The 22,201-nt window shown below is 46.4% G+C and overlaps 1 protein-coding gene across 1 annotated transcript in view; it reads left to right on the top strand.

The window, feature by feature from the left end:
- The window catches only part of LOC142583126 (uncharacterized), an 841,809-nt gene extending 819,956 nt beyond the window's left edge, over positions 1 to 21,853 (top strand). The window contains exons 3-9 of the mRNA XM_075693456.1: positions 8,945 to 8,976; positions 10,365 to 10,561; positions 11,697 to 11,827; positions 15,952 to 16,214; positions 16,676 to 16,742; positions 18,463 to 19,085; positions 20,861 to 21,853. Of these exons, the coding sequence (XP_075549571.1) occupies positions 8,945 to 8,976; positions 10,365 to 10,561; positions 11,697 to 11,827; positions 15,952 to 16,214; positions 16,676 to 16,742; positions 18,463 to 18,671 (899 nt within the window). The 3' untranslated portion in view covers positions 18,672 to 19,085; positions 20,861 to 21,853. The remainder of the gene's footprint in view (positions 1 to 8,944; positions 8,977 to 10,364; positions 10,562 to 11,696; positions 11,828 to 15,951; positions 16,215 to 16,675; positions 16,743 to 18,462; positions 19,086 to 20,860) is intronic.
- Positions 21,854 to 22,201: the final 348 nt, after the last annotated feature.

Raw genomic sequence — 22,201 nt, 5'->3', positions numbered from 1 at the left:
GTATCTATGTTTGGTTATCCTTCAGCGCTTGTGTTTCAGACAAACACTGTGTTCTCAGGAGTCGGTGGGTGCCGTACGAGTAAAGCATGGTGGTACGGGGAGCGCACCCTATAACACATAGTGGGACATAAAGCCACAAACAACCACTTTCCAAAGCTTGCTGAACGGGTTCTTGGGTAGCAACTGACATGGGTTCCTCTCATATTTTTTTTCCCCAAAAGGGGACAAGGTAAGCGCCGTGCAGAATAGCAGTAAGTGCGCGAGAGTTACGTTGTGTTGCGATAGCAATTGTGAGGCTTATAGGCGCAAAGTTACACGCGCGACAACGCCATCACAGACGCTATTGTCTCGCTGTCCAAATCATCGGCGCATGCGCGGAGGATTAAAGCTTCAGTGACGCGGAGTGCGTTTGGCTGCAGAAAAAAAATCGTAGTTCCGCCCGAAAGGAGAAGCACCGATTGCAATAGCAAATTAGTACATAGCTGTACGAAGTAAGGATAGCAGTTTTATCCGCCGTGTAAACTTGCGAACATTCGCTTACTAATTAAATTAACAATGATAGAATGTGTAAGCATGACTGAACGAGAACGTGCAAAGAAACAGACACATGGAGACAGCGCTGTCTTAATGTGTCTGCTTCGACGTTTTTGTTCAGTTGCGCTTACACTTTCTATCATGGATTCAAACCAACTAGCCTGTCAACGTGTTTTAACTAAGTTTACCGGCACGGTGTCACGCGCACACAAATAAACACGAACACACATCGCTCGATGACAGCGGGAACTGTCTATGAAAACGATGCAGTTAGGAATCGCGGCAGCAGCCGCGAGCCGATTGACCTCCGTGCATCTGCTGCTTCATCACGTACGAAACGTCGAAAGCACAGCGCATACCAAGCTGCCGGTGCTACGCGCACTCTGCAAACGTCGCAGATCGCTTTGAAGATGAGGGCCGCACGGGCGCGCACTTTAGCCACGTCGCAGACCGCTTTCAGAACACACGAGCGCCTGCAACACGTTCATACGGCGTCCGCCAAAAGGCTGTTTCACATGACGTGATTTTTCAGTCAGCGACACAGCGAATTTCGTCGTTCAGCGACAGCAGCGACGTAGTGGGCTCTCCGCGACTGGATTTCAACAAGTTCGTCACGCCGTCGCTGAGTCGCAGCGATCGGCGCGATGTGGGAGGGGCAATGTGTGACGAAACAAAGCGCCGTCATAATAGGCGCTCCCCTGTTTTTCCACGCATTGGTAGCTCTGTGGAGCAATGTCGCGCGCCAATTTTAGCTATGTTTTAATAGGACATACCCACCAGCGTTTGTGGCTTAGGAGCTTCATGAACATTTTTCTTTTCTTCCGCTTACACAACTCGTTTAAAACGAGAAGCTGCACGCTATCCAGGTCGGGAGAAGGACGCCGCTTCAACATAAGGGACGTACCCACACGATCGCTATCGTGGTCAACCTCTTTATCGCTACAAATTGCGCCAGCTGCTTATACGTGCACACTCAATAGTAGCTTGTTCTTCTGCAAAAGCAAATACTCATCCAGGAAAAAAAATTGTGACTTCCATAGTAACAACGAAACTATAGTGTACTATATGGAACCACCCCACCGACACCGCACAAGCCGCACGCTCATATTTGCGGTGTTGTGCAGCGCCTCACTCACCGTATCTGCAAGCTGCCGTAAAGTCTCAACGTTTTTAAACGTTAAGGAATGGGTTACTTATTCTATTGGCGTATTACAATAGGGAAATTCAAAGATTTGACTAGTTTCCATGTTGTTTTTATTTAACGATGCAGGCATGGATACTTCATGAGCAGGAGGCAAGCTTGCGCATCGCTGCGACGGAAATCGCACTGCTGCCTCTCAGGGAAAATCGCTCTGCGACATGCGCGGCAGAACTATTTTTTTTCGCCCCAATCGCGTGATGTGAAACAGCCTAAAGGCGTCTACTATGGCGTCTGGAATACGCGTGGCCAACGCCGTAGTAGACGCCGCGGTTGTCTCCACTTTGTACGGAGCGACGGGCGAGGAGGACATCGAGGCACCGTAGCAGCCGCCGGAGAAGAAAGCCCCTCCTCCCTCGTCCCACCCCCCTGCCTCGCTCCCCACAGGAGAGGGCAAGCTTCTGGGCCGCGTTCCTCGCCCGCGCACGCGAGATTGAACCGCGTTCGCCGGCTCACCCTCACACACTTTCACTCACACGGAACTTCATCGTGACGGCAGAAATGCGCCTGGAGTGTTCATATACTTACTATCGCAATAAAAGACGAAGCGAAGTCGATGCACCGTCAAGGCTACGCTCAATCGCCTCTGTGGCGGATTCAGGGCAGCGTACGTTCTGCCTCCCGTTGCTGGCGTGAGCGTTGCACGGCTACCACTATAAGCCGACTAGCATTTCTGATGAACTTTGTGTGTACTGAAAGCTCTGCGTCAAACTGGCAGTAAAGGTCATGGCTAACCTTAGCTAATATTTCTCAGGGCGCTAATTCACGGCGACAGCTTACCGTCGGTCTCATCTCGCGCACCATTGAGGTGCTTAGGGAGCCTACACATAAGCCCTTGCATGTAGGCTCCCTAGAGCGTGGGATGAATGTATGGGTGCTATGAGCGTCTCCAAGCTCTTATGATATTGCCTAATGACCTTCCTATGGTAAAAAAGAAAGAATAAGATCAAAGAAAACCCACGATGAATTCCTATAACCAAACTTTATGAATCCCTGTTGTGAACTTTGTTTTTGCACGCCTCCGTTGTTTTTCGTTTCCTTACTTTTCTTCCACCGATCTTTCAGTCGTTCCTTACTAATCTCTCCTGCGGACATGTTTACTTTCCCTCTGCTCTCGCTGAAACCAAGGGCTTCAAGGAGGCTATATATGCCTAAATCCACCGCTGGGCAGATATCTTCACATTCTAATAAAACATTCCCAATCGCTTCACTAGCTTTATCGCCGCAAGCACATTCTTCTTCTTCCTTCTCCTATATCGCTTTATAAGCGCGTATTCTAAGCCACCCTGATCTCGCTTCGAAAATTAATGAGCTTCCCATTGAGTTATAAGTTGTTTCTTTCCTGATTTCATTTTTCCCTCTTTAGTGCCTCATAGCAGGTTTATTTTTCCATTGCCACCACCCATGAGATTATGTCAGCCTCTCTGACTTTCCGCTTGACGTTCTTTGTTGCCATGTTGCTAACCACAGAGATGGTATACTTGCTGGTGAAGCTTACTAGTTCTTTTCCTCCACTGTGTATCAATTTTTTTCAAACATTGATTCATAGATTTCAAACATACGGGTTCTAAGCCTGCAATGCCAGCTGATGACGCTCCTCATTGTTCTTAAGCGTTGTGAGACCGCTGGTAGCTACGAGGACGCTGTTCCTTCTACCCGGCAGGAGTTGTCGTGCGTGCGGCGTTGGGCCAACATGAGCGCCGGAAAACGCTTCCCTCCCTCTGCTGGCTCCGGGCTGTGAGCACGCATCTGTGCCCTGCCGCCGTCACTTGAATTCGGAAAGACCGTTTCAGGCGCATCTTTTTCTTGATTCGCGAGGACTTCGTTTAAAGAACATACGGGGAGAATAAAGAAATCTATCAGTACTAGTTTATGGTAATGTTGCCTAAAATGCTAGTTAGAGATGCAGGCAACATTTCGAGACAAGCCAGGGAAAGTGCGGGGCTTTTTAAGATAGCATATGTTCGCAGCACGTGTACAGGTTTCGTTCGAACTTTCATGTAGACGTCCCCAAGTGACGCCGAAGCTTTTTTTTTTTGTTTCTTAGATGAGCTTTAGCAAGCACAGTTAATACTACTTTTAGTGCCTCAGAATATGCAGTCATGTCCAGGGGGTCACAACCCTAGCGGCGGGAAGTTGGTTTGCCGTGCTCCACTTAGTAAGGCCACGGCCCGCACACGGCTTTTACCGGCTCGCTGCGCTGATGCCCGGTCGCGCTCGGCTGCTTCGTGCATACTGGGGGTGAAGTGTGCATGCGAGCCGTGGTTGTCGAAGAATATTCAAGCTGCCACCTGCTTGGCACACCTGAACTACTGTTTAATATTTATACATATCATGAGAAGCTCAAAGGCACCGAGGACAACATAGGGGAAATTACTTGTACTTACTTATTGAATTGAAAAAAATGATAAATTAATGGCAATGAAAGTGGTTGAAATCACATCTTGCCGCAGGTGGGGAACGACCCCCCGTCTTCGCATTACGGTTAGCGCATCGCACGCGTAATGCGAAGACGTGGGATCTTTCCCCACCTGCGGCAAGATGTGATTTCATCCACTTTCATTGCCATTAATTTATCATTTCTTTAATTCAGTTAGTAAGTAAAAGTTATTCTCCCTATGCTGTCCTTGGGGCCTTTGTTGGCTTCTCATGATGTGATTAATAAAAATCGGGCCCCTCGGTTAACCCCCTTCCTTCCCGTCTTTAATATTTGAGATGTTTAAAATTCTTTGGGAACTAATCGCGGTTTTCTTTTACTCGCAGGTCGAACTTGTAGATAGTGCAGTCCAGCACAGCAGTAGAAACCGCACTGTGCATAGCGGTATTACGGTCAGCGTTCTTGCATTCTTCCCTTCTCGCAGCCAGAGTTTTCAGAGGGTGCGGTTGATAATTGCTCAGCCTCTGGTCTACGGCGCCGGCGCCGACGATGCGCGGGAAGAAGGGGCGCTCGAAGTGCCGGTCATCTCCCGCTTATGGCTAAGGCATGGTGTCCAGGGGCGTGATCGCGCAGGGATGTCGTATGCGCGTACAGTGAAAACGCCATCCCAGGAGCCCATTACGCAAAGCTAAATTTTACCACCACCGTCAGTGCTTCGTCTTGCGACGAAACTACCAGGCTTCTTGACGTGGAACGCATTTAAGTTCGGTCAGCATCAAGGAGCTTTCAGCGTAGGGTGTCACTTGCATAGGGGAAAAAAGTAATTACTGGATCATGTATGTGCGGCGTGCACAGATGACGCTGTTGTCGTGCAACGCATGGTGCAATAGGCAGAGCCCCTAAGAAGTCACTGACGGACTACAGAAAAAGACCCTCCACAGACCGATAAATGTGTTTGATGATGGTGATATTAGTAATGACGATGATGACGCAATAGGCGCTTAATTTAGCCTCTCGCTTGACGTTCTAAGGGGCGTAGGTAGGCAGTGCGTTTGTCGATTCGAACGGGAGTAGTCACGTTTGAGAAAGTTTATTCTGCCATGGGGCGGGGGGGGGGGGGGGTAGTTACAACTCGTCAAACTTGAACCTGTTCGTTTGAGAAAGTTTATTCTGCCATGGTGGTTACGTCTCGTCAAAGTAAAACCTGTTCTCGTTTTAAATTGAAGGCGTACAAGTGCCCAATTTGTTGCGGAAATTTGGAGGTTGCTTTGCCATGTGGCACCCCACCTTCGACACCTAGGTTTCAGAAGAGAAGCGCGGAGGCTCGGGCAGCAAAACAGAGAGACGGCAATCTATGCCCACCACCTTTGGCCGCGGCGGGCCCGCTACGAGCACTCTGTGGGAATGATTGCAAGATTGTACTTTATAGGGTCCCCGCTGGATGTATCCTAAGTTAAGCATGTAAGCTATGTAATACGTGAATAAATGTTACTTGTGTATTTATTAACGTCATTTCTGCATAACCAAGTGCCCACGAGCCTTCAGCAGCATGCACAGTACTTTTCACGTATACCACTGTATATATTTTTTCTTGAGTCCTGAGATATTCGCGTAACGGTCATGAAAGGTGAATAACAAAAGCTATCAGTAGATGTTTATGTCAAAGTTGCCTAGAGTGCTCATTAGATATGCCGAAGAAATTTGAAAGCCACCCATAGGAAGCGCGGAGGCTTCTAAAAATAGCGCATGCTTGCAGCACCTGTATAGATTTCATTACGCTGACGTTCGAGGTTTCGATCGAACCACTTTCTTGAGCGGAGCGTTATTCCGCACGATTACACTACATATGCCTCAGAATGCGGTCACTCCTAGCGGTGTAGTTTGCTCTGGAGGAACGAGGTCGCGCTTTCGGCGGTTCATCGCGCGGTCCCTGAAGCGCTATCGCACGAATGCGGAACCATTACCGCTTCTGTTCCGCTACTATGCGATCAGCTATCAGAAATGCAACGGGTTGATCGCTAAGGCAGTATTCTCCATTCATGCTTCAAAATGTGGAACGGTGCGGGGAAGACGTGTGCAGCAGCTTTCTGCAAAAATAGTGACTAGCTTATTAAGCCGTGGAATGAATCTGTGCGCGCAAGTTTGTGAACCGCTCCTACACAAGGTCTGCCTGTGTTGCCGCCCGTTCGCGATGCATGGCTTTCCTCGTGCATATAAAAAAATTTACGTATGTGTCAACATTGTATCGCTGACCTCTAAAGAAACGACTTCAACCTCGCAAGGTCGCTTCGGTTGAATACCGCACGTTACACAGTGACAGATACATGCTTCCTGGCATAGCAAGTATCTCGCGCGTTATCTACACATATATACCGCAACTCACACTCAAACTTACGCCCTATCTATCTCCCACACATAAAAAATAGGTGAGTGGGTGCACTCCTGAATTAGTGCGCAGAAGTATGGGTGAAGAACTGCACCAAGAGTGCACGAAGATCGAAGTTGGACGTTTTGTGACAGTCCACGGAGTAAGCACGTGAATAGTGGCGCTACGTCTTTACTGCCAACTATTACAAAGTACGGAACACCTACGTTGCAAGCCTTGCGCGCGGCAAGAGCAAATTTACCGCAACTGAACGCTTCCGCGAGCGACTAGGCAGAATATAAACAATCAGATAGTGACCCCACCGAAATGCGTTGCTGAGTGACAAACATATGACAAGCAGCTGCTTGAAAGTGATTGACAAATAAAGGAAGATGAACAACGACACTCAGCTTAATTTAATTCAGAAGCGTCAAGTTTGGACAGCTTGGAATATATTTCTAACCCCGCTTCGAATACGAACACTATATACGTTGCTAGCACCGATTGGGAAAGACATTATCTAATCTCAGAAAGCGCTTACATTGTCCTTTGAAGGTGTGGCCGAAGCTTCGTATCGTCCACCCAGTCGCCGTATGCTATATCCACCGAAAAAAACGTTTGCGAAGCTGCTGTGGGAGCATCCTGCACATGCATTGCAAACATGGATGCAATGGCGACGAATGATGCAACTAACGAACGTGCCACCACGTGATCAAACATGGTGGCGCCCACGGGATCGCCATGGAAGCGGTCTATACAATATTTTCGAGGAGCTCACGGTTTTAGCGGCGAGAAGTTGCTGCTAAAACTTCTGCGGCGCCCTCTCGCCTGTGAAGTCCTGGCCTGGACGCAGCTTGCTCAGACTCATTCGGCTGCCACGCGCGCACGCCTGAAATTTACGCTCGCCAAGACGGGCTTCTTGAAGAATATTCACTCTGCCCGCTGCTGTGGCACTAGAACTGCAATTTGGTTTTAAGGCGTTTAGCATTCTTTAGGAACTAAGCGCGATTTTTATTCCCTGTGCAACTATTTTTGTGGGGCACGGTGCCACCGTTCTGTTGTTCCAGTCGGAAGCGGATCATTGTCGCATTCTTCCTTTGTGACAGCTAGCGTTTTTGTAAGCTGTCGTTGGTACGATGGACCTCGGGTTCGCGACGAAAACGTTGACGGATGAGACGTTTCGTCTTCGACCAGAGGCGGTTGCAGACGCTGCACGGTGGTTCCAAATTTGTCTTTGAGTAAATGATGCTCGGAGAACCGCTTCGGCCACGAGGTCTGGCAAGACACAGTGGTTAAGGGAGTGGCGCCCCAAATACTTAGTGCAACATAGTGTCACAGATAAGTACCTCACGATTGCATGCAAAACACATCCTTGCACAGCAACCAGGTTTCGTTGTTCATGTATTTTGTTTAACTTCAAGCGTTGGAAGCAGCTTCAACCTGCCCCTGAGAGTTTCCGTGCAAGGCGAAGGGCGTTTCACTAAACCACATCCGAGCTCTTTTGTGTCTGTTTGCACTTACTGTTCTTATAATCTTACCGTGGCAGGAAACTCAGCGTGCCGTTTTAGAAGTAAAAGTTCTCGTGCTTGTTTCACTATCCAGCAATTTTCTTGTTCCGATTTCCCGCAACGCCGCACACGAACAAAGATGAGGCGTTCCATTTATAATGCGCGTGTCTTTTAGCGATATCTATATAAAGCGTAAGTTCACTCATGTTTTGAAGAAAGGAGAACATTTCGCTCCGCTTTCTTTATGAAACGCGAGCACTGCTTCGGCGCTATCGAAGCGGAAAGTTGCCGCGTTCCAGGAAGCTCCTCACGGGGCAATGTTGGTGCTAAGAAAGAAGCAAAACCGTGACGGAACAGCAGAACAATACATCTTTGGGCTTTTGCTTATAATTCCTTCTGGATATTAAAGAAAGCAACTATAAGGTTGGGGAGCTCCTTGCGGGCCACGCAAACTTCCAAGTTGCGAAATAACTGGAAGTTCACAGAAACGCCATGAAACGTGATTGTGGATGCGTGAAAGGGATTTCGCTGCTTTCGGGTCGACGAGATATCGTGCTAGAGAGTCGCTTTAAGAGATCTCTGTGGGTTTAGGAAAGAGGCGGAAGACGTTCAGTTAGCGAAACGCTTCACCCTGCACAAGAGCTATCTTAATCTGCGTTTTGCTGCATAGAAGATTTGCGCCGGCCCCCCTTTAGCCGTCGAAAAGAAAGAAAATCAAACAAACTCCTGTTTTAAAGCACGGGGACTAAGAATGGTATTTCATTTAGGGCGTATTTTGATGGTGTTAACTGCAAATTCAACCCAATATGAAACTGGAGGATAAATTAGTAAATACGCTCTATGAACGTTCATTTTGAAACCATCAGAAAAGTATCATTGACGTCTAGCTTTCTCGTTTTTTTTCTCCAATCTACGACTTGCATTGTTTAAAGTAGACATATTTTTTTTCTTACTTTTTGCAGACTACACAAGAAGCTTGAAGGACATGGATATGGTGAGTACTACAAGCACCACTTCGTACAGAGTGCTGTATGAGCCACTCCCGCGATTCTGGGGTAGCAATCACTGGAAATTTCATGATTATATTTGTCGCAAAATTCGGTCACTTGACTGTATCCAATATCCAAAAGCTGCATCTAGACAACGTTAGATGCCGTGAACTTTTACCTCGCACTGATGGGGTCGCTCAGATGAGTCGCGGTTTTCGCGCATGAACATTATTGAAAAAAGTGGGGGATAAAACAGCGTGCGAGTTCACGGAAGTATCCTCCGTTAGGTAGGGGTCAACCACCCTGTACTATACACAGAGGTACACTTACTCGTTAGCGTCACTGAAGAGAGGTGTAATGCTACAATACATGCATATATATTCCCGCACGTGCTTGAGAAATCACGCTCTGTAGTGTGCCTGTCCTTCTCGTCTTTAAACCAGTTGGCAGTTGCATTTTGTGTGTATAAAAGTATGCGGTTCCTGCGGTCTCTTCTTTCACGGCTGAAAATAACTTTCCGGCGCGCAAGCGCTTCCAGGCGACTACCATGGTAAATTCAAAATTCTTTACTTCCTTGAGTTAATGTGCTCGAGAATTGTGCCTGAACAGCGGCTGCTTTCGAGGAATAGATATCAAGCACTTAACAAACACATGCATGCGCGCTACAATTTCGTCATGCTCTAAATAATTGTTTATATGACCGTGTCGAGATAACTTTGGTGGTGTAGACACATAATGCATCTTCATTGTTTCGTGAATGGTGCCTTGGTGTTACTGTGCGACATGTCTGCAGTGGTCCAAGCAAGACAGATATACTCAGGAAGGTGCCGACATGATGTGGCCAACAGTCGTTAGACGAGGGATGTCTCAGTAGGCAATATTTCGGCCAGGATATTTCCCTTAGTCATAGCGACAAATCTCGCCTTGATTTACCACTGTTTTTCGTTGCCGGTAGTTCCATAGCATACGTGCTTGCTAATTTTTACTGTGTTCTTGCTTTTTTACGCCACGCTAATATAAATGCGCTGTTTTAGCAGCAAATCTTTCTTGGGAGTCCCGTGAAAACACGGGGAAGGCTGCAGATGGAAATTCAAGACGATGAGCAAAACGAGAACAAGTTGAAAGCAGGAGCCAGCGTTCTGATAAGTGGAATTGTCTTCTTCAAGGCGACCTTGAAGGCCTTGAAGAAGTTGAGTCCACTCGTCGAAACATTGGCTCCAGCTATCACCTTGTTCTCCTTGAAGAAGACAAGTCCACTTGTCGAAACATCGGCTCCTGCTTTCACCTTGTTCTCGTTTTGCTCGTCGTCTGGGGAGTCCCGTGTGTTCCGCGTCATTCAAATGTGTCTCTGCGGGACCCTTTTGCCGTACTTGCGTCTTCTTGTTCTCTGCAGGAGGACGCTGCCGTGCCGAAAGACGAGTGGCGAGGCTATTCGATGCTCTTCGCCCGGAGGACGTCCTCACTTTTGAACGAAGCGAGGCACATGCTCGGGAAAGCCAAGGACATCCAGGAGCGCCGGTGGCTTCAGGCGTTCGTGCACAGGCTGGCGCAACTGGCCATGGACCTTGAGCGAAACACGTTCGAGCCAAGGTGAAACAGCTGACCGTAAAGTTGGTCTCCTAGAGGAAGTACGATGCTGCGAAAGCAGGCCATATTAACTATTGAGTGAAGAAGCCCTGCGGTTCTGCTTTTACATGACACCTTCTTAAAAAAGAATATTTTTCACGAATAAGCTAATACGGAAAAAAAGTTGCTGATAGCTATATTCCTGCAAACTTCCTGCTTGATTTATGCGCGGGCATTTGCAATAAATACATTTTTGGGTTGTATGAGCGGCTTTTGCTTCAAACGCAAAGCTATTCCCTTTACTGTCGTGCCGTATTTATTCTGCATACATAGCTCCTGGCATTTGTACGTCAACATTGGAACTCCGCCCACTGATATGGAGGTCGAAAAGTTGTTACTAATAGTTCCTTGCGTGAAGAGCAAACACAACGTCAATATGCAAAGAGGCAGGCAGTGCAGTGATATCCCAGAAAAGGTAAAAAACAATTGCTAGACAAGTCACAGCATCTTGGCAAACAATGAAAGGCCGCATCCTAAATTAAAAAGATAAGAAGAGCTAAGAGGAACTGGAAGATACCATAGATATCGATGGCGCCTTCAACGCGAAGACTAACGTAAAGAAATAATAACAAGCACATGACGGGCGGTGTCTCATAAGTACTTTAAAGATGCAAGCGTTAGTTGCATGTGCGCAAAATATATACGAAAGAACAAAGTTGCAGTTCTACATGGTGTCATTCCCTCTGCGCCTAAATTCAATTTCACCGAACTCAACAAACCAGGCTACCACGTATCTCCTAGCACAACCCTGATTATCTATTATTTTTCTAATTCATCTTTCCCCTTTCTGTTTTTTGAAGGGCTGAGGTAGCCAGCCGAACATACCCTCTCGTTAAATTGCGTTTTTATCTCATCGTCTATATCTTTAAGATGCTGTAGCGTGCACTGTCCTCTTGACCAGCCGCATGTCTCGGAACATTCCTGATGGCAGCGAAAAATAAGTCAATGGCCTCTCGGCTTAGCATTGACTGCTTGCTTTTGCTCATCTACTATGCGTAATTGGTCGTGAATTTTGTAACATTAGTAAGCTTTTACTCTCGCCTGTTACTAATCAATAAATTGTCACCGCATTCTTTGCACTTGGCGTTCTGCATTTCAGGACGCCCGCAATGTTTTCTTCGGCACTCGAGTCCTTGCAACCTCAGCAAGAACAAACGGTCCCCACGACGGGTCAGATCAGCCCGCCTCCATCCCCAATATTAGCTCATAGAACGAGGACGACCACTCCAGGTAAGTGATGGTGGTGCTTATTTATAATAAGCTTGTGCTGTCGCATAGCGGTGCATAGTCCCTTTCTTTCTTTCTTTCTTTCTTTCTTTCTTTCTTTCTTTCTTTCTTTCTTTCTTTCTTTCTTTCTTTCTTTCTTTCTTTCTTTCTTTCTTTCTTTCTTTCTCTCTCTCCTTTCTTTCTTTCTTTCTTTCTTTCTTTCTTTCTTTCTTTCTTTCTAAACAACGCGCAGGACTGGGGCCCAAAGGACAGACTGCTACTTTACAGTCCTGTGCTACCTGATCGGCTGACCTAGTTCACTCACATTATTTGCCAATGAAGAGCTTTAGAAGCTCTTTATATAAAAAAAAAATCTGTTTTAAGCGAATTCTAGCCTACGCATCTGGTTTGTCCTTTGCAGCGCACACTATTGCAATGTCAAGGTGCAAGCGTTTTAGGACTAAACCTGTTAGGCGATGGAGGGGCATCCGACAGACTTAAATGTTCTGGCACTTTCAGTGTTAACATGAATTGTCGAAGAGCGCCCTTTTCTGCACCATGGCATTTACTTTTGCGACCTCCTTATGATTTCTTTCTTGTGGTGGGTAGTGGTGATGTTGGTAAAGGCCAGATGACGGAGATTGTAAGCGCTGAAGAAAGGCAGAGGGTCTACATCGAAAAGAGGAAGGCGTGAGGACGGGTAGTTACGTGCACCAATTGGTTGGTGGAAGTGATGACGTCATAAGAACACGGCTGCCGAGTGATGACATCACTCGCGCGTTAAGTGGCATAGTGAAGGAATAGATGCGAGAGCTTCGCTTACACAAACTACCACACAGTGCGTGGAATCTGAAGGATTTCTTTCAATGTAGTCTCGAAAGTGCAGCAGCCACAAAACGGTAAAAAAATGTAGCTTGTTCACATGCTCAACATCTTTCTTCTTCCACTGATGTCGCATAGGTTATTGCAGCGACATGGTTAAATATTTTCACGCCGACAGTTAGACTAGCACGCAATAACCCCTCGTGTAAAGGCGGCTAAACGGCTGTTGCGAAAGAGTGTCCAGTTTTAAACATTTTGTCCAATATTTCCATCAGGCGCTACGTTTTCCATACATGCGTAACCTATCTGAGCAAATGTGCAAAGGAAACATAAATTGGCGGAGCAAGAATTAGTGAAGAAAAGTTGGCGAATACAAATGCACTGGTGAAGACCCAGTGCATTTGTTCCGAAGCCTGCGAAAGCATCAGGTTGCTGTCCTTCAGGAACTCTTGAGACGTTCGCTTGATTTCGCTGAGGATCGGATAAATTTAAGGAAAAGTATTCCTCAATGTAGAGTGGCGCATTCCCAGTGGCATGTACCTAGTTATCCATGTTGGCATCAAAGGCGTTCATGGAAGAGAGGCAGACACCCACTTGCACACATCGAGTAATCCAAGTTAGTATCAAAGAGGTTCTTTGGAGACTAGCACAGACTGAGTGGCGCATACCCACCACTCCAAGTCGGCATCAAGGAGTTTCCTCGAGAAGTGTTACCTGGCCAGTCGCACGTCTACTGTTATCCATGGCGGTGTGAAAGAGGGCCGTTGAAGAGCGACACGTATGTACACATGCTCGGTGACCCAAATTCGCTCGATGATTGGCGTCGAACCCACAGTTTCCTCAGCATAGCTGCCCGATGTGCCACTTATTCCGACACTGACTATCCAGTGACTCAGAGTGGCGGGAAAGCGGTTAGATGCAAACCTACTTAGATAGGTACATAGATAGCCGCCGGAAAGTGCGTGACGTGCCCTAAACATGCTAAAAGAGAGAAAAAGGTTTAATGATACGAAAAGCAGAGAGGTCGGCCTGAGATACATTCCTCTAGGCCGACCTGTCTGTATGTCGCTAACGCAATAAAATATGTGAACACACAAGCACCACGAGCTTGTGATGACTGTAAGAGTGTTTGATTTCTGAAGGATGCACGTGCTTATTAAGCATATATTTATTTGCGATGTGCCGGCACAGAAAGTCATATAAGTGCGCATAGGTGGCTGATCTAAAGCTAGCGTGCTTCGCGGAAGGCTCGCGTGACCTCTGCGCTGACGCCACTTCTGGTGGCTTTCCTGTCGGGTGGTTTACCGCCGCTGCGCTCGACGTATGCAGGGGCGTAGCCAAAGTGTAATTTAAACGTAGGTGGCAGCGTTGCTACACGCACGGTCGAGAAAATAGCTTCAGTAGTTGAATTATGCGGTAGCAGCTTTTCAAAGCACCGCCCAACTTTAATTCCTTGACCACTTCAATTTCCCTTTAAGCTGTTTACCGAATTAGTTACGCTTCTCGTGGCTAATGCTCGCACTTTACTAAAAAAATCTCCGTTTTTTAGCAAACATGTTTAGTAAACAGTACGCCTAAAAGGTGCAAATCGCCATAATATTGTCAACTTAATGCCTGACTTTGCACTTCATGCTCCAGATACGCATTTGACACCGCTTGTAAGACGATGGACGGCCGCAAAACGATAGCAATTTTATGCAGTACAAAAAGAGCTGAGCTCAAGTGATATAGAAAGAAACTGTGCAATCTTTCTCACCTTCGGCGCACACAAAGTTGCGAATAAGTTCACTGTAAGAACAAACCATGTTTTTGGCATTAGCGTTTCTAAAGCACACTTTATACGGCATAAAATAACTGCGTCAGCACTCTTAAAGAGAGGGTGGGGGCTGTCATGACTTGGGGTCGCTTTCAGGCCAGGAACCTTCTAGGCTTAGGGATGACGCCATCGGGAAGAAGGCGCAAAGAAATAGGCGTTGTTTGTTTACAACTTCCCAGAAAGAGACGGATTCTAGTGCGAGCCTTCTGACATTCACTCGAGAATTTCTTTTCCGATCGTCTTCCCCCTATCTCTATAGAGAAGGTATACATGACTCTTGTCCCGGCCAGTCTGAGGAGTCTAACTTTGCTCTGCACATAACCCACGTTGTCACACCTATTTTCCAGCCTATCAGGCCGTCGGAAAGCAAGATTCCGTGCCATTTCCACAGACGTCATCAGCTGCTATCAACTTTTAGCAAGTAGTGGAGTCGTGCGGTGGGAATCATTTCCGCTTCCACTGATGGTACCAGCTGTATATGAGCCTATTCTTCTTGATCGTCAATAATCACCGTTGGCCCCTTGATCCGCCTTGACCCACTATGGCCCACCTTGACTCGCCGCCGTCTAGGCGGTTGCTTATGAATGGGGGGTTGGCCCACGCGAGGAATGTTCCTGTCATTCTAAGACTTAACAGGCGTGTTGTGGCGTTAGCAATAAGTTGGAACATAAATGATTCGTACGCTGATCATTAACACTTAGCGGTCCTCTTTCTGCCAGTTTCTACCGGCATTGCCCAGGACAAATCCTACTCATTGATAGCACATTTTTACTTTCATTGTTCTGTCTGCAATAGCGAGTGGTGCCTGTCGGCTTGTTCCACCGTTAACTTGGTGTTTTAGGCACTCGTGCAGATCGTACTGCATTCCGCATTTCTATCACTGTCTTGAGTGTAGAGAATACTATTGCAGACTTTGGAGTGTTTAGAGAAAAGATATAGGCTGATGTTTTACTTAATTAATGCTTCCATCGTATTATTCATTCTAATCGAAAACTTGAATGAGAACATTACGGGCGAAATTTGACAGTCAACAAAAACGCTTTCTTGCACCTTTCCAGTAAAAAAAAACATGAGAATTAATGGGTTCATGTTCCTAGCTGAATAAACAACTCCTTAATTCTTGCACTCTCTGCGGTGGCCTAGGGGCTGTGGTGTTGCATTACTTAACATGAGGTCGCAGGATCAAATCCTGGCTGAGGCGGCTTCATTTAGATGGAAGGAAATGCAAAAACGCTCGTGTCTCGTACATTGTCGGCATGTTAAACATCCCCTGGTGGTCCAAATTAATCCGGAGTCAACCAATATGGCGTGCCCCATATTCAAATCGTTGTTTTGGAACGTAGAACTCCAGAATTAAGTAATTGATTATTGGAAAATTAATATATATCATTACTGTTCATAAAAACAGTCAACTATAAAGCTCAAACAAGTGGCCGTCACAATAGAAAACAGGTACTAGCAATGCGATTGATAACCTTCGTTTTTTTCATGCCCCTCTTTTGCCCAGCAGGTTCTACGCTAATTGAGGAGCACGACATGGCCAAGTCCGAAGCCGTCACGATCCCCAACTTTGTTCCCGATGACGATGATATCCTGACCTGGCAGCTCCGCGGCCAGCGGCATCGGCAAAAGACTTCAGCGACAGCAGCGCGATCTAGGCCCGTAGCTGTTCGTGCCACGACGGAGACATATAGCCTAGATTCTGGCAGACACGTCTCCCTGCGGCCGACGACACCTTTAGCTGATCGAGATGCACCAATGTTTTTGAACAAGGTGATGCATTAGTTTAGTTGATTCGTGTTTTCCCAATGCCTTTTGTGAAACCGGGCCCTGTAAAGATCATAACGGATGTTTCTAGGACTTCGAAGGTTTTGTTGCAGCCACCTCACGATGTATCAGCTTTCATGACTATACTGTAGATAACATTGAAATACACTGTATCCACTGTATCCAGTGTAGATACTGTAGATACTCAAAATAAGCACTGCAGCAAACCACAAAACGATCACCTGTTGACAGATATGTAAAAGCGCAGCAGCAAGAGTCTTTCGTGCGCTGATTTTGACGAGTACTTGTGTGAAATGTAGCTATCTTTATTAAATGTTTTTTCTTTGGTGTGGGGGCTTGGAGCAGGGGGGTTGGGGTGAGTCGTTTCTCTTACTGTTTGGTATGTCACACAGCAGTCTAAGTATTCGAAGTAGGATTGCTCAGGCTTCATACTTCAACAAATGCAGGTGAAGCATCAGGCAGGCTTCGACTCTTCACCAGATAACGTCCACAAGACCTTCGATCGGACGAACGGTATGATATCTGTTTTCTCACATGACGTATTTCTTTGGTGTCGTGCTAAGAATTACCGCCTCTTAGAATAATTCAGTTCAAGGAAAAGAATTAAGCTATCTGCCTCAAGGCATTTTTAAAAATTCTGTAAAATTAAGAATTCATCACCACGTACATCAGCCCTCATAGCGAATAGTAGCGTAGCAGGCGACAGAGCAAGCTGGAGCGATTGCGAAAACGTCAGCATGCTCTGCTCCCACGTGACCACTTTCTGTGTCAAGACATCACGTCACTGCAATGTTTGTGAATCGAAACCGAAGATGTGTCGTGTCTGACGGAAGGATAGCGCAACGGTGGAACGAAAAGAACACAGCTTTATTTAGCCATCAACTTAACGGCGGACAAACTGCCCGATTCTATGTTACAGGAATGAAAGCGCGCGCCAGCTTGAATGCCGGCGCTTTTAAGCACAATGACAGAGTGATAACGTTTGCGCCGCTACCACTGCGCACGCGTAGCTGTGACGCCTTGGCACCTAGGCGCGTGGCATATCAAGGTGGTGGCAGCAAAATGATTATAATAAATTATTTATGGTGCTCTGAGGCATGCCATTATTGTTTTTATAATTCCGAGGTCTACGACGTATATTAACGCGACAACAAGATATGAACAGTCTGAAATATTATGGCAGCGCTCCTTTAAAAGGAAAAAAGTTTGATTTAAGCGGTACGTCGTAATCATTATCATTATCATCATCAGCAACAACCTATTTATGTCTACTGCAGAACAAATTCCTCTCTCAGCGACCTTCAATTACTCCTTTCTTGCGACCGCTGACACCATTCTTTGCCTGCGCATTTCCTAAATTTATCACACCACCAAGTGCTATGTTATCGTCTAATGCACTTCCCTTGCATCGGCATCGGCTATATATCTCTAACAGACCATCGATCATCTACTCTACACATTAAATGGCTTGGCGAACTCCATTTTTTACATTTCATAGCAACCAGGATATCAGCTACCGCAGATTGCTCTCAAATGCACGGCGCTGTCGTCTTATCTCTCAGTGTTACGGCTGTCATTTTTGTTTCATCTGTCGTTGCGCAGCCCTAAGTTGTCTTTTAAGCCTTTTTTTTACTTCGCTTCTTGCTCTCTCACATTTCGTGCCCCTTTCCATTTTTCACTACAGGGTAGCCAACCGGAGATATCTGGTTAACCTCCGTGTCATTTCCTTGCTTTTTATCTCTATCCTGTTGTCAACCTCCAAGTTGCTGTCGCATTATTAGGTACCAATAAAAACAGTGATTATACTTTTTTCGTTGACAATATGTTCAGTGATAAAAGAAAGCTCGTCGACGTGTTACCACCTCTTACCCCGAAAGCAATGCTCTGTACACATATAATTTCTGACGAGGATGAACCCTCCAAGAAACTCACTGGGCTGCATCCATTCAAGTAAAAAATGGAAGCCGTTGTCTCTAAGATGTGAGGTACTTAGCCTCACAATTCACACTTTGTACGAAGTCGAAATTTTCAGATGCAAAACCCTTCTCTCGTGCTCCACGCTAGACGCTGGTTTCAGTTTCTCGTAATGAGTCCACAAGTTTCACCTTGATGTAACAAATTGCGGGGAAAATGACTGTAGACATTATAATCCCGCATAAAGGCACCTGTCTGCGCATTTCAATTGTTTTTTGTCGTAAAATTCAGGTTATAAGCGGTACATCTTCCTACGCAGTCGATGCATCCGTCATCGGTTCCCACACGGCCGCTGCCAAAGAGCGAGGCAAGACGACTTCCACGGGTTCGAGCTTCCTGAAACCCAGCGCTGCGTTTGTGACGTGGGCCGCCGACTCTCGAAAGTCGCCCTTAGCCGACGAAAGCAGCTCTACCGCGGATGATTTGGTCAGCCAGCTGGAACGGGGAAAGTTTCCGCCCGACCGGTAGTCCGTCAGCTGGCAGCGCCGGAACGGGCCAGGGACAAAAACAAAAAGTGCTGTCACTGGGCTCAACAGTCGGGTCCAACCAGCGCGCGGATTCGTGGAGCGTCTGCGCTGGATCGATTCGACGTCTGACTGGCATGCTGCTGGTGCGGACTGACAAAAAAAAAAAAGGCACCAGGAAGCTGTGTAATTGGAAATCACAGGTCTCGAATGCAGCCGCTTTTCTATCATCTTTCTTTCTTTCACCCTCAATTTCCTCTCGCGCACCCTTCCCCCACCTATAGCGAAATGTTCGGTGCTAGCGCCTCCTGCAGACTGCCGGTCATGGGCTGTGTGTGAAATTGATGACCCGGATCCATCGCCCGGCGTTCGTGGCCCTGTGTCGGTGCTCCTCCCAGAGGACAGGACTTCCAGACAGGTGGGTACACTGGGAATCAATCAAATTTGAGTGGTCGAGATAATTCCGGTTCGTACCTTCTGCGAATCGCACGTCCTACGGCAGAAGTCGGCGTTCGTCTATGTAGAAGTGGATTCGCATGTTTACGGACGCGTCATGCGGTGACTAACCCGCAGGTGAGCATGAAAATGAGTAAACACTTCGCGGAGATTATAGCATATGAAGGTAAAGAAAGCCCTTGTGATTAAAATGGAGGCGGAAATGATAAATTCAAAGCAGAGAGCATATAATGTCATCGGTAATCAAGACGACTTCATTGCAATGCAATTCTTTTAGTGCTTCGTCAGTGTTTGGAGTGGCGTTCGGCCCATGTCTTCAACATGTTCGGCCCGTCAGTAAAAAGTGGGTAATTATAAAGCACCAGAATCATACGAGATGGATCCTTTCTTTATACATGCAAATAATTTGAGACCAGCTATTTAGTGTTACATTTGCCGCAGCAATATTAATAAGAAAGGTCACGTATTTGATCACGGTTGATCACGTTACGCAGATATGGTGTTGCATGACAGCAAGGCCGAGCGGATAGCGTTCGTTCTCCGTATGCCAAGCTACCTGCTCAGCAATTTCACCTGTGGTTTCAGAGAAATGCTGTAAAATATGCTTTAATTTATAGTGATACGATGTTCTTTTTTTTTTGTGGGAGAGTGACGAGGTGGTGAGAATGATTGCTTTAACTGGAAACTGGTTGACAAAGCGATAATTGGAAAGATCATGCACATTCTGTAAGCATCGATGACTAATTGAATGATTGATGTACGTTTTTATTACGATACATCAATAGCGATACATATAATTGATTTATTGATTGATTATTTGATTTATAGATTGATTTACCTCCAAAAGCAACAAAGATAATATGAGAGACGTCATAGTGAACCTCTCTCGATTGTTAGTGACTCTGTGGTATGTCTTAACGCGCCCCTAAAGTGTCCCAAACGAGAATTTATGCATTTCCCCGCCATCGGCCGGGAATCGGACGAGCTATTTCCTGCACATCAGCACAACGCTGTATTCGCTGGACCAACTTAGCGCCTCACAAATTGCGCTCTCTCGTACCTCTGTTATACCTGTAAAAAGAATTGACGAACAAGTTCTATGGGTGCAAAATTTTATCATAATTAATGGGTCAAGCACGACCCAGTTTCAATGTCAGATAACAACGCGTAGAGAAATTGACCATTACATGTGATCTTTAAATGACTCCCATTACCACTTATCTTCTCACGCACATCCGCCACGTCGGATGTTGCATTCTATTGTTATATTAACAAGTTCATGCCACTTCTTTCCACTTGCGGCTATATTTCACATCTTTTGAGGCTGTTGTGATTTCAGCAATCTTAGAGGCCCCCAGGTGCGATGGTGGAGCCTGAGGATTTGTTTGTTGTAGCGAAGAGAAAGCATATACGTGGTAGGGTCACTACTTCCGAAACTAAAATACAAAAAGGCTGGTAATATGCAAAGTGCTTCGACCTGTTTCTACCAACGAATTGACAACCATTGCTTTTTTATGATTGTTAGGTAGCCGTAACAGCGTCCCCCACTGCTAAATATTGTAAAGGGGTTTGGGCTATAATATTTATAACTTTGGACACTCTGCGTAATAGTTCTACTCTCAAAAATCAGTCACTTTCTAAGCGGAACATCATTTGTGAAAGGGGTAGATCAAGCTAAAACAAAGTTTTGAGTCATTATTCATATGGGCGTCACATTTCCTCTCTCTTATTTTGCAGCGACCACATGGGCAGGTGCTTTGATGACTTCCTCACAGTGCTGCCCCTAATGGCATGGACGCTTTCCGAGAAGCTGCCAAAGCTCCTGCTTCGGTGGCTGGTGGTGGTGGTCGCGAAGGCTGGATTGTTGCGGCCGGTACCTTTCATCCTGAGTGCCGACGTCAGTATCACATGACGCTCCCAGTTGCCTCATCCCAGCGCGGCATTCTGCTTCACCTAACCTGAAGAGTGTGCTCCCGGATCCCTGAATGATGTGTGTGTACCATTCGCGCTTGTTTGTGCGCCCAGTGTCCGTGCTACGTGCGCAGAAAGCACCTGGTTCAGAAGTTGTCCTGGGCGCTGTAGTAACCCTCAATTCCTATTACCTCTTTGCTGTGTTCTGTTATAATATGACTCGGATTATGCGCTGTTCTTCCTCGTCATGAATGACTTCAAGAAATAGACAAAAGAATTGTTTCACAGACTGATAGCAGCTGCAACTACGTAAGGCGGTGCGCGACAGTTTGTGACAAACACGTGACCGGTGACAGTGGTAGACTCAGTGCCATATGACGAAGTGAGCCCCAGAATTTCGCTGTTGCTTGTGCTTTCTTGTGCGTACAAGATCACTGTATATGGTGTGACCCTCGCTATTGCTGATCTTGAGAACTTTGCTGTGGTGTGGTTTTTGAGGCCGCGCTTGAGCAGCGATACAGCAGGACCCTGCGCGTAGCGCAAACAGCTTTCAAGACATTTTACTCTCTCTTTGTGAAGACTTGTCTTGTACCGTTTGTCATGTCATGCGGATTTCAAGCCGTTCATTTAATGTAGTCACGCGGACAGTGCCTGTCAGTTCTGCTTTGGATCGGTCTCATGTTCCGAGTAAGATAGCGTTACCAAACCTTTGCAAGCGATGTATGAGTTCCCGTTTAAGCCATGATTCGCTAGTTTGAAATGTTGGAGTAGCACGAGTTTTAAACAAGCGATTCTTGATGAATAAAAACCTCATATGGATGACATGTTTCAGTCGTGAAGTATGTGATCAGGTTTGTATGCTTCGCAGTTTGGCCTGCGGCCACCACAAGGCAGTTCTTCTTTTCTTTCATCGGTTTTCGACGGTAAGATCTCCTACGCGGTACCGTCTACATCTTTTGGACGTTGTGGAGATTAAGAATACCTGTGACATCCATTTATTGGTCATCTTTTTTTGTAGTACTCAAGTTACCGCAACCATTGCGTATTGCAATCAAGAAGAAAGAAACCAGATTTCAATTTAGCCGTGAGACCTCAGGGCGACTTCAACAATTACCCCCGAAACCCGCTTATAACGGTTTTATGGGATGCTTGGTAAAGTCACCCTAA

Source organism: Dermacentor variabilis, chromosome 5, assembly GCF_050947875.1.
Source record: "Dermacentor variabilis isolate Ectoservices chromosome 5, ASM5094787v1, whole genome shotgun sequence".
Taxonomy (NCBI): Eukaryota; Metazoa; Arthropoda; class Arachnida; order Ixodida; family Ixodidae; genus Dermacentor; species Dermacentor variabilis.
The sequence above is the reverse complement of the archived record's forward strand: the minus strand, read 5'-3'. Positions and strand labels throughout refer to the sequence as shown.